The sequence below is a fragment of the Crinia signifera genome, chromosome 12 (assembly GCF_055691185.1).
Source record: "Crinia signifera chromosome 12, ASM5569118v1, whole genome shotgun sequence".
In the NCBI taxonomy this organism is placed as follows: domain Eukaryota; kingdom Metazoa; phylum Chordata; class Amphibia; order Anura; family Myobatrachidae; genus Crinia; species Crinia signifera.
This window is the reverse complement of record NC_139228.1, coordinates 19443973-19456983: the sequence shown is the minus strand read 5'-3', so window position 1 is coordinate 19456983 and position 13011 is coordinate 19443973. Positions and strand designations below refer to the sequence as shown.

Sequence of the window (13011 nt, the reverse complement as noted above, 5' to 3'; positions counted from 1 at the left end):
AAACAAATAAGCAAAACCGTAAACAGTTGAATACAATATAGCACAGGTTCTCAAGTTGATCCTCAGGACCCCACATGGTGCATGTTTTGCAGGTCTCTTCACAGAACCACAAGTGAAATAATTTTCTCCACCTGTGTCAGTGAGTAATGAATGCACCTGCCGGGTGACCTGGAAAACGTGAACTGTGTGGGCTCCTGAGGACCGAGTTTGAGAACCCCTGCAATAGAGGACAAGTACAGAGTACATAAACAAAGCTGCATCAGCATTGGGCAGCATGGCCCTCGCTATGAGATAGCAGAAATAATATGCGCTGCACAGTCTGTTTCTAATTTCGATTCCAACTCCACGGAACTCTGCATCAGGACTGGATGCAGCTTAACACGGTGCAATTTGATCTAACGTGCTATCGATTTTGACTATATAGTCAAGATCGATAACCAAAAATCACACCGTGTACACAGCTTAAAGCTCCATACACATAAGATTATCTTTACAATCTCACTGGTTGGAACAAGAATGTCTGAGAACAAATTGCAATCAACCATTTACTCTCAAAAGGTGGAAAATGGACAGAAGTTACCAGATTTTCATTCCAACCAGTCAGAATAGAAAAATGATGAGGGAAGAGGGCCCTGCTCGAGAGAGTTTACATTCAGAAGAGGAGGGGCAGAAAAACAGGAGTGACACATTTCAGTATTTAGCTAACCAAAGGTGACGATACATTTTTGATAAACAATCCTACGGAGGACCGTACTGAATGCTTCTTTTGCACATTTAATAAATACTACATACTATTTAATTGAAATTCCAAGATAGCGATGGTAAATGTTTAAAAATAAGGAGCTAATCCTTAACTTAAAAAAAAAAGAAAGGTACTTGTTTCCTAGAACGGCGCCCACGATTTTCATCTTAGGCATCGCAAGGAAAAAAAATTGCGTCGGTCGCATCGCATGCGGCCAAAAAAATTGCATGCGATGCGACCAACGCGATTACCGTGATTTTACATAGGGAACAATGTTAAATGGCCCAATTGACCCGATTTAACATAGGGAACAATGTTAAATGGCCCACAGACCCAAATACCCACCCTGAAGTGTGAAATGGCCCCCCCATTTGTTAACGCCACCCCACGATCAACGTCAACCCGAAGCGTGGCGAGCGCAGCGAGCCCGCGAGGGGCGGCGGTACGCATCCTCCGACCTTTTCATACCCCCACTATCCACATCGGCGTGGAGTTGAGAATAGAAAGTGTGGCGAGCTCAGCGAGCCACCGAGCCCGAAGCGTGGCGAGCGCAGCTTCGGGCTCGGTGGCTCGCTGCGCTCACCACACTTTCTATTCTCAACTCCACACCGACGTGGATAGTGGGGGTATGAAAAGGTCGGAGGACGCGTACCGCGTAACAATTGGGGGGGCCATTTCACACTTCAGGGTGGCTATTTGGGGTCTGTGGGCCATTTAACATTGTTCCCTATGTAAAATCGGGTCAATTGGGCCATTTAACATTGTTCCCTATGTAAAATCGGTAATCGCGTCGGTCGCATCGCATGCGATTTTTTTGGCCGCATGCGATGCGACCGACGCGATTTACATTTTACCATGCATTTCTATGTAAAATCACGGCCATCGCATCGCATGCCATTATAATGCCATGCGATGCCCGCCGTTCTAGGAAACAAGTACCAAAAAAAATATACCACCATACAATAAAATACCTACAAGAAGGGGTTTGGTTTTAAATAATGAGAAAAGAAAATGTTCTTATATAGCCTACTATAGATATTTAATTCTTAACCCTTTGAGCGCCACAGTTGTTTTGCGAGAACCTCAACATATCCACTAAAAATATTAGTATTGCTCAGGGGCGTAACTAGAACTTTGTGGGCCCCATAGCAAAATTTATAATGGGGCCCCCCTGGCAATGCCCACTACACATTATGCGACACACAGTAATGCCCTTACACATTATGCGACACACCGCAATTCCCCTTACACAATATGCCACACAGCGCAATGCCCCTTACTCAATATGCGACACACCGCAATGCCCCTTACACAATATGCCACACACCATAATGCCCCTTACATAATATGCGACACACCGCAATGCCCCTTTCACAATTTGCCACACACCGCAATGTGCCCTACACATTATACAACACACCGTAATGTCCCTTTCACATTATAAAACACACCGTAATGCCCCTTTCACATTATGCGACACGCAATGCCCCTTACACATTCTACAACACAGCGTAATGTCCCTTATACAATATGCTGTCAGAACACTGGGGCTGGAAATTAAAAACAAATGGGGGGGGGGGGGGCTCTATTGGCCCAGTGCAACATCATCCTAGTAGTGACGCTTCTCGCAGACCCTGCTGGTGCTGGCTGTGGGGTCTGCAGGACAATGTAGCCATGTAAATATTTGCTGCGATGCGGCATGCTGCGCCGGCGTGACTATTTGTAATTGGTGATCGCTCCATTAGTTTCTAATGGAATGATCACCCATCACCGCCATTAAATAGTCACAGTACAGCATGCAGGATGGCAGCAAACATTACATTTGTATGACAGATAAACATTTAGAAAAAAAATGAAATAAAACATTTGAAACTTATTGTGTACAGTACTACTGAGTAGTACTTCTCACTAGCAGCAGCGGCAGCCAGCCGGGTCCGCCTTCTCCCTTCCTTTCTGTCCCAGGCAGGCAGGCCAGGCACTTCGCTGGCGGCCTGTGTGAATGGACGGTCTGACTGTCATGCAGGACGCGGGGCGGGCACCTGCAGGCTTCGTGGTGTCATTCCTGCTTCTTTCCCCGCCCAGCATCTCCCGCACGGCACCATCTCCCACCCTCCGTCCGGCTCCTTCCGCACGGCGCCACCTCGCACCCGACTCCTGTAGAGCGCCACCTCGCACCCCTTCCCGGCTACTTCTGACCCCCACCTCGCTATGCATCTCCCGCACGGCGCTACCTCCCACACTCCCCGCCCGACTCATTCACTGTGAGTATTTTGAGGATCTTTCACAGCAACATTGGCACTCAAAGGTTTAATAAGAAAATGGGGCAGATGTATTAAGCCTTACCAAGAGATACTGTAAATGCAAGTGTGATAAGGAGAGATAAACGTCCAGCCAATCAGCTCCTTACTGACTTTTTTCACAGCCTGTAACATGGCAGTTAGCAGGTGATAGGCTGGACGTTTATCTCTCTTTATCACCCTTACATTTATCTCTTGGTAAGGCGTAATACATCTGCCCCAATATTACAATACCAGAAATTTGCATGATTAAAAGGTGCAATTTTGACTATACAGGTGGTGTATCCCTCATCCAAAATGCTTGGGACCAGAAGCATTGTGGATAATGGATTATTCCCTATTGTGGAATATTTTTATATTTCAAATGAGATATCTTGAGGACGGGACTATGTCAAATCAATTCATTTTTATTGTCTCCACAACATTGGAAAATGCATATGTGAAATTTTCTGATAAAAAAAAAGGGAGTACACAAAATGCATTTTTGTTGTAAAAACACATCATACATATGAAATACACACAAATAGATGTTATTTGTGTATGAAACAATGTTTGGAACCCCCCAAAGAAACAAGATTTCAAAACAAAACATGTTTTAAACCCAAAGAAACAATATTTTAAAACATGAAACAAAAGTTTCTGTACAATCACAGTCACAGAATTTGAATGCTAAGCAATCATTTTCTTGCACATTTTTAGTGCCAGTTACACAGCAGGTCCCCAGTAAGTGCCAGCTTCACGTCACGTCCCCAGAAAGTGCCAGTTACACATCATATAACCAGTAAGTGCCAGTTACACATCACGTCCCCAGCAGTGCCAGTTACATATCATGTTCCCAGTAACATCTATTCAAAATTGTGCAGCCTGCAGTCTTATTTTCGTGTGATTCCAACCCCATTGTGGCACACACATAAGCATGGCAAGCTGTATACACACAATGCCATATGTATTATTTTCTACGGATATGGGGCCAGATTCTCTAAGCTTCAAAAGAGATAAAATGGAGAGTGATAAACAGCCAGCCAATCAGCTCCTGCCTGACATTTTTCAAACACAGTCTGTGACATGGCAGGTAGGAGCTGATTGACTACACATTCTATACAGTCCATATTGATAGTTCATATAGCACCTTGTGTATTCCCCATTAGGGAAGGGTTCAGGCTGCAGCAACCTAAAGTCAACAATCGCATAAAACAGGACTTTAAGGTATCATTCAAAAAAAGATAAACTATCATTATTACCTTAATGAAGAAACCCAGTACATGTTTGTGTGTGCTGCTAATTACACTGTACATCAGTGGTTCTCAAAGACTGCCCTCAGGACACCAAACACATATCCCAGAATACCCAGCAGCTGCACAGGTGTTCTCATTAGACAACTGACACATCAAAGATCCACAGGTGGAGCTAATTATTACACTTCTGTGGATAGACCAGGGAAACATTAACTGTTTGGGTCCTGTGGACTGCCTTGGAGAATACAATACATTGAAATTTAGGGGGGTAGTTATGAAAGCAGGGCAACTAGATAAAGTTCCAATCAATCAGCTCCTAAAGGCCCATACACCATGCACCTTTATGCTGGCCACACATCAGACCAACTTCCCTCCAACCATCCAACTAGTTGGTTGGTTGGACTGAAAATCTGGTACTGTATGGGGGCAAATGCCAATAAGCAATTTGCTCACAAACTTAGGACAATGGACAAAAACATTCAGTGGAATTGTTTCAATCAAATAGGTCCAACTACAGTACATTGTCTGAGTGACAGTTGTTGTCCATTTTCCGATTTGGGAAATAAATTACTTAATTACAAATTACATTTGCTCCTATTCAGTACCAGATTTTTATTCCAACCAACCAACTAGATGGATGGTTGGAGGAAAGTTGGTCTGATGTGTGGCCAGTCTACTAACAGAGTTTATGCTGGCCACACATACGACCAACTTTCCTCCAACCATACAACTAGTTGGTTGGTTGGACTGAAAATCTGGTACTGTATTAGGTCAAATGCCAATAAGCAATTTGCTCACAAACTCAGGAGGAATGGACAAAAACATTCAGTGAAATAGTTTAAAGAAAATAGGTCCAACTATAGTACATTGTCTGAGTGACAATTGTTGTCCATTCTCAGATTTGAGAAACAAATGACTTAATTACAAATTACATTTGCTCCTATCCAGTTCCAGGTTTTTATTCCATCCAACCAAATAGTTGGTTGGTTGGAGGAAAGTTGGTCTGATGTGTGGCCAGCATCTAACAGAGCTTAGTCACGGGGTTGAGTTATGCAACATGTCCCAGCACCTTGTAGAAAAAACTCAGAGTCATTGGGTGATTCTGTACCATCGATGGCCAGAAGCCAACTGATTCTCACCCTATCAATAGTAAAAATATTCAACATCAACCATAGACAAGCAATGTTTTTTTTGTTGTAGATGCATTGATGGCCATCCTTATAAAAACAGTCAGCCCCAGTAACTTGTGTACTATACAGTAACACACACACACATATATATATATATATATATATATATATATATATATATATATAGCTATTTTTCTGCAGGCTCCAGCAGGAACTGTGGCCCTTATTCTAGTTCACTCTTTCTGACAAAATATTTCTTAGATGGACAAAACCATGTGCACTGCAGGTGAGGCAGGTGTTACTTGTGCAGAGATAATTAGATTTGGGTGGGGTTTTACACCTGCCTCACCTGCAGTGCACATGGTTTTGTCCATCTAATTTTGTCAGAAAGAGTAAGAACTAGAATAAGGACCACAGTTCCTGCTGGAGCCTGCAGGAAAATAGCCCTGAATAACAAGCACTGGACTGGAGAAATCAGTCACTCACAGAATATACATTACAGAGTACAGACAGGACTCAGAGCCCGCCCAGCGAGCCATGTGATTCAACTGGTCACATGACTCGTCAGATTACAGCGTTACCTGTGCGAGCGCGCCGCCATGTTGTGGATGTCTGCTGACGCGTTTCCGCGTTAACGCGCTTACGTCAGCGCGTTCACGTTGTGTATATAAGCCACGTCTGGCCTCATTTCCGCCTTTTCCCGGTCTCTGTAGGCCCGCTTTAAGCTATCCCCCTCCATCCTTCTCCGGTGGAGCGTCCCCGGGCAAATAGCGACCATGACCGAGCAGATGACCCTTCGGGGGACCCTTAAGGGTCATAATGGTTGGGTTACCCAAATAGCAACCACCCCGCAGTTCCCGGACATGATCCTCAGCTCTTCCCGGGGTGAGATACATGTGTACTCGCATCCGTACTGCTACACTCCCGGCCTGCTGCCGCTTCTCTGTGATTACCTCTGTCTGTGTATTACGGGGTTGCTCTGTGACCTGGGCCTGTAGCAATGGCCGCCGGGGTGCCCCGTGTGTGCTGCTGCATATGGGCTTCCTGTCTGTACTGATGAGTAGCCCTAGAGCTAGTGTTTACATTGTGCAGCAGGTACCCCCGTAGCTGATTGTGTTTTTGCTGCAGATACCCCGGTAGCTGATTGTGTTATTGCTGCAGGTACTCTCATAGCTAGGCCTCCCCTGATGGGCAGTCACTGTCTGTGCTATTGTACAGTATGTATGGTATCTACTGTGCCTGGTGCCCTCTCCTGTTTGTTATCTTTTCTTCAGGGGTGTCTCGTTTCCCCTTTAACTTTCTGATACTTACCCCCTCCAGTAACTTTCTTTTGGGACAAAGTTGTCAAATGCTTCTGATTAGCTATATGACAGCTATGGGGTATGTATGTCCCTCTTCTCTTGAAAATTTGATACTTCTCCCCTCTTAATCTGTCAGTACTGTTTCTCAGCTCTGCTTCACCCCTTCCTGTCATCCCCCCCCCCCATATTTCTCTTGGCCCGCATCAGTCCCTCTCCTGGACGATGTGCGGTTCTCAGTATGTGGACTTGTCATAAGTGTTGTATTCTTGTCATAACCATGTTATTGGTTGGGTAATGGCTTTTACTGGAGTCATTGTGGTATGATGGGATGCTGATGGCCAGTATACTGACATTGAAATCCTGACCGCCGGTACTCTGGCAAGGGGGGGGTGCAAAGAATCACATTGTGGGCTCGCTGCACTTGCCACAGGTTCTATTCTCCCTCAAAGTGGGTGTGGACCCTCTTGAGGCAGGATAGCCCCTGTCAGTCGGTATCCCAACTGTCAGGCATTTGAACAGTTGGGATTCTTATGTTTAAATACTGAATGTTGGGTGCCTGACTATTGAGCTGAAACCTAACTGAAGCATAACTATGTTAAATGGAAGCAGGTACCTATGTTTACTAAACATAACGGTTATACTTCAGATTTGAAAGATCTGTGCTTGGGTACAGATGTTAGCTCAATTAACTGAGCTGATGAAGTTACCTGTGTCCAAGCATGTTTCCCATTAAAACCTGTGCTTTAATGGTGGAGTTTAGGATACTCTGCCTTAAGTACATAATGCCAATGTAGAACACAACTTTTATGGTGCAGCCTATTACTGCATGCAATGCTTAAAATAAGTTTTTTTTTTTTTTTTTTTTTGCTATGTTCTAAAGCTTTTTTCCTTTTTTTTTTTTTTTTTTTTTCTAGACAAGACTGTCATTATGTGGAAGCTGACTCGTGATGAGACAAACTATGGTGTCCCCCAGCGTGCCCTGCGTGGTCACTCCCACTTTGTCAGTGACGTTGTCATCTCTTCTGATGGGCAGTTTGCGCTGTCAGGATCTTGGGATGGGACTTTGCGGCTGTGGGACCTTACCACGTAAGTGTTGCCGGGTGAAGCTGATTGGTTAGTAGGTTATCACTTAGTTGCTCAAGTGTTGGTCTTCTAGCACCTCATCACTTCCTCAGGGTATTCTGTAATGGAAACAGTCTCCACTATGCATCAGTTTTGATGCCTTTATTATAACAAATGTTAAGCTTTATGGAGTATTGGTTCAGGTATGTCAGACGGGAATTGCCATAACGGAGCTTAGTCAATTCTATACAAAGTTAAGGTTTCAATATTTAGGATCATGGCTTCTGTAATAGGTTAAAGTTGCAATAGTTGTGAAGGTATGTTTTGTTATATATGCCATGTCTATGCATATGGGGTGACGGTAGTAAGCTAGTCTTTGATGCTTTGACTCTTATCTTTATTCATACTTTCTACAGTGGCACCACCACAAGACGCTTTGTGGGTCACACCAAGGACGTTCTGAGTGTGGCTTTCTCTGCAGACAACCGTCAAATTGTGTCTGGGTCCCGTGACAAAACAATCAAGTTGTGGAACACGCTGGGAGTGTGTAAATACACAGTGCAGGTAGGAATGGCTGGCTGGTAGGGTGGTTGTAACTAGGGGGTAAATGTATGACGCTTGGAGAAGTGGTATCTATCCTCATAAAGAACATTATGTGCAAGGTGCTAATGCTCCAGCCAATCAGATCCTAACTATCAATTTACATATTGGAGCTGATTGGCTGGTGCATTATCACCTTGCACATAACATTCTGTATGGGGATAAATACCAATTCTCCAGGTTTCATACATTTACCCCAATATGGCCCAACTGGTCCTTGTGATTAGAGAATCTGTCTGAGTGTTTCTTCTAGAAACTGTATCAAGCAAGCTGACAATCCTGCAATTATGATGGGACTAGAGAAGCTAACATGTATCTCCTCTGAAAATGTTGCCGGTCATGTTTAAAGGCTAAACTTTATATCTTGCAGGAGGAATCTCATTCAGAATGGGTGTCCTGTGTCCGTTTCTCACCCAACAGCAGCAATCCCATCATCGTATCCTGTGGCTGGGACAAGATGGTGAAGGTAGGCTTTCTGTATGTCCGGTTATTTACAGCTGCTCATGGAAGACATGGTATAGAAATCCTTGTGCAGATAAGTCCACCACATTTGTAGTCTAGCATCTTTCACCTGCATGTTTAACATTTGTAAAGGTAGTTGGTCCTTTTTTTTTTTTTTTCTCTGGTATTCTTAGTAGCAGCCTTCTTACACCCCTAAACATGTAAGCAGATGTTTTCCCTAATGGGAACTGCTAATGGGCATCCATCTATGACCAGGGTGCCTCTGAGAAAGGCTTTGTTTACATTCCCTGATTTTGCCGCACTGATTGGAGACTTATATTTTTAACTGGTTTAATGTTTTCCAACTGAGGATTTAGGGGGTCAGGAAGCTGTATCTTTCATGTATAGAGGGTGTTGTCTTACTGTATTATGTATACAAAGTGTTACTAAACTATCTATTAGCAGTGTTATAACAAATCTTTTCAATGTTATAACGGATCAATGCGGAGATCAGCTGTACCCAGGACTGAACTGAATGCTAGGTCTTTGCTAGTTGTATCCAATAGATGTGCTATACAGCTATGTAGATAAGATTTTGGGTCACTGTTTGAGTATTGAATAGAAAAATGAGACCAGCATTAGTTCTGAGAAGAGCTGAATCCGTATCGCATGTAATGTAAAATGTGCATCAATCTCTTCACTTTCATTTTCTCCTATTAGACAGTTACTCAATGTTACCCCTGAGTAATCTATTGTCGGGTCTTTCACATCTTGCAAATTTCATGTCATGTTTTCATTACAGGTGTGGAATTTGGCTAACTGCAAACTAAAGACCAACCACATTGGTCACAGTGGCTTCCTGAACACTGTCACTGTGTCACCTGATGGATCACTCTGCGCCTCTGGGGGCAAGGTGAGAACAGGGGTTGGGGCAACTTTGAATAAGTTTTCAATTCTTATAGGTGAGAAGGGACTTGCTAATCTAAATAAGCTTGTTGTATAAGGATACCTCTGAAGTGTGTAAGTTTCTGGTTTTATTGGTTGAAGTTCAGCCTATATTTGTAAGCTTGTTCATTTAACAGTTTTCCCTAGGGAGAAGTGAGACCCAGTAGCAAATAGGCCTAATTGTGAGCTGCTTGGGATGTGTTCTGTTCAGAAACTCAGGCACTAACTGGTGACAGTCAGCAGCCTTGAAGCATTTACTGCTTTAATCTGCTTGCTTTTCTGAACTTCTGATCAGTCACTGACTTTTTCATAAAGCCGCTCCTGGTATCTTATTGACAATGGCAGGGTAACTGCATATGCTGGGTTAGGGCACTAGACTCATGACTCTGTACTTTATTGTCATCTGTGGTTACTGTTGCTTTCCCTTCCATACTCCCTCTATCCCCTTAGAAGGCACACCAGAGCAGGGATGTTTAACATGCTACTCGGGTGCTGCAGAACTGCTCATCTCAGCATGCCCTTCCACAACTGTAGACTGTCATTATCTGAATTGAATTGTGGCCTGTATACGAAAGTCCAAACCTGTGTATGACCCCTTCTGTAGTCTTATGTTAAATAACCATACACAATTCTGAAGCAATCTTCCAGAGTTTAAATTATGAACTTAATGCCAGTGTTTCTATTGGTTCTGGTTGTCGTGTTGTCAGGCATTCAAAGATTAACCTTGCCCACCACTGCCCTCTTATCCTTGCTACAACTTCAATTTTTAGAAATGGCACTGGCCCGTAGTTTATCTAGAATTGGAGGTCTGTAGCTGGCTGATGCATAATACTTCTGAGAAGGTTTCTGCTGCCAAGTTTGAGTGGGCTGATAAGATTGTCTTATGGCTCCCTTACATTAGTCCCACCTGTTCTAAGGGCAAGTCGGATCTGATTGTCTCGGCAGTTCCCCGGGAGGGGTCACACAGGATTACGCACTTCATGTGCTAAGTTTTGCATGTGATAAATTGCATGCAACTCTAGGGGGAGCTGCAGGCGGAGGGTTCGGTGGACGCTAGCGAGGGTACCAGGGAGCCGGTCAGCAGGCGTACAAAAACCCATCCAAATTAATTGGAAGCCACTAATTGGCTGAGACAGGTCTCAGCCAATCAGTGGCTACCCATTCATTTGTATGTTTTTTTTGTTTGTTTTTTTAAGTGCGCCCGCTACCCAGCTTCCTGGTACGCTTGCTGGCATACCCTGCCTGCTGCAGCCCTGCTCCGGACTGCACATAAGCTTTAGCAAATCTTGTGTTCAGCCCGTCCGACCTCTCGACTCCAATCCGATGTGCATGGGTCTGCATCGGGTCAGGTGCGATGTCTACATGTGTGATTTCTGCTATTTTTCACAGCCCGATTTCACTTGAGTTGGGTGAAATCTGGCCCTAATCTCACTGTGTATGGGGGCCTTTAAGAGTGGGAGATCGTTATGTTTTTGGCTGACGATGTGCATGTATATAGCTGTGTATAAGCTGCACTTCATATTGTCCGTTCTGCATTTGGCTTACAGTTTACCTTTTTTCTTGTTTCCAGGATGGACAAGCCATGCTATGGGATTTGAACGAGGGCAAACACTTGTACACCCTTGATAGTGGAGACATCATTAATGCCCTCTGCTTCAGCCCTAACCGTTATTGGCTGTGTGCTGCCACTGGGCCAAGCATCAAAATCTGGGTATGTCTTGTGACTTTACTGGGACGATACCGCAACCTTTGCCATGTTGGGGGCTTCCTGGTACACCTGCAAAGTGAATGTATGAAGCCAACAGTTATCCATTATTTATGGTACAAGGGAACTGCAGCACCCTATTACACAGTACTTAAACGAATAAGCAAAACGGTGACTTTTAATATAATAGACAAGTACAGGACACAAACACTGCTGCATTAGCAGGTGACACTTGAATAAGTATCAGGGTGGCAGAAAACCCCAGGGTTTGGTACCATCAAAGATGATTTAAACAAGAAGGAAAAGCACATGAGGGAAGAGGGCTTTGCTTGTGAGCATTGCTATATGGGTCCTCAATTGCAGAGTTCTAAATGCAAACATTTTCACATGTTAGCAAGTTTGAGGTTCCAGTTCTTGCAGTGATGATTTCTTATGCCATCTGATGCTCATTGCTGAAACTCAGAGGCTGTTGCTGAGCAAGGCTACTCTCATACATGATAAACCATTGTCTGTTTCTGTATCTGACATGATTTTTCTTCTCTAGGATCTTGAGGGTAAGATCATTGTAGATGAACTAAAGCAGGAAGTGATCAGTTCAAGCAGCAAAGCTGAGCCGCCACAATGTACTTCTCTGGCCTGGTCAGCCGATGGACAGGTAATGGGCTTCTGTTCATTGTATTTCAACTTGGATTTAACCAATGCTGTTTAATTCATACGTACTTGGCATAAACAAGTTCCACAACAAAAATTGTGGCTTAATATAGTTGGAATGCGCGGTTGGCTACAGCCACCATAGTCTCATTTGTAGACATTGGTCGCAGAAAACTGCTTTTAGTATGTAAACAGCATATATGGGTACATTAAGGCAATATAAATATGGATGGTACATTTTTTTTTTTTTTTTTTAAAGTGAGTTTATTAATTTGACTAATGCGCCTGATTCTATTTTCCATGTTCTTAGACTCTCTTCGCTGGCTACACAGACAACTTGATCAGAGTCTGGCAAGTGACCATTGGAACCCGATAAGACTTATCGGACTTGAACAAGGAGACACTTTTTTTGTTTGAAAGAACCAGCTCAAAACTGCGTTTGCAGTAGAGTCTACTCTTGTAATATCAACCTGTGACTCTAATAAAAAATGTTGCTATAAAAATGTCCATGTTTCCTATATTATGAGTCCAGAACAGATTTTATAATTTACTTTAATATTATTTATGTGGTTTATGTCCAAAGACAATGTCTGGAATTGAATATTGTAATTTGCTAGGTCTCTAAAAAAAAAGTGTACACCTTTGGGTAAGAAGTCCTCCTGGACTACTTATAGTGTAAGGATAGATAATGCAAACTTTATTCACCAAATGTGGGCAACACCACAAGGTATACTCTGGGTTGAAAGTGGAGTTGGCGCGGTACATGATCCCAAATCATAAGTAGAGTGGGTTCTTTACAGGTCTTGCTCCTACAAACAACTGGTGCTGCTTTTCGCTACTGCTGTAGCGGAATATACATGAAGAGGAACGTGTGGTACATAGGATTGAACTGGTCCAAAAAT

General features: G+C 43.5%; 1 protein-coding gene and 1 long non-coding RNA gene across 6 annotated transcripts in view; one reads left to right on the top strand and one right to left on the bottom strand.

The window, feature by feature from the left end:
• Positions 1 to 6033, bottom strand: part of LOC146050176 (uncharacterized) — a 135371-nt gene extending 129338 nt beyond the window's left edge. For 2 of the 5 annotated variants that reach the window (XR_014466272.1, XR_014466276.1), the window contains exon 1: positions 4281 to 4394. This is a non-coding gene — a long non-coding RNA (uncharacterized LOC146050176). Of the gene's footprint in view, positions 1 to 4280; positions 4395 to 5890; positions 5945 to 5985 lie in introns of those variants that run through there. The other 3 variants (XR_014466275.1, XR_014466274.1, XR_014466273.1) reach the window with 3 other exon arrangements.
• Positions 6034 to 6082: 49 nt separating this feature from the next.
• RACK1 (receptor for activated C kinase 1) lies at positions 6083 to 12614 on the top strand. Its single transcript, XM_083167063.1, has 8 exons — positions 6083 to 6289; positions 7620 to 7791; positions 8184 to 8331; positions 8738 to 8833; positions 9611 to 9721; positions 11324 to 11464; positions 12003 to 12113; positions 12420 to 12614. The coding sequence occupies exons 1-8, from the start codon at positions 6181 to 6183 to the stop codon at positions 12483 to 12485; spliced, it is 954 nt and encodes a 317-aa protein (XP_083023189.1). The 5' UTR covers positions 6083 to 6180; the 3' UTR covers positions 12486 to 12614.
• The last annotated feature ends 397 nt before the right edge of the window (positions 12615 to 13011 follow it).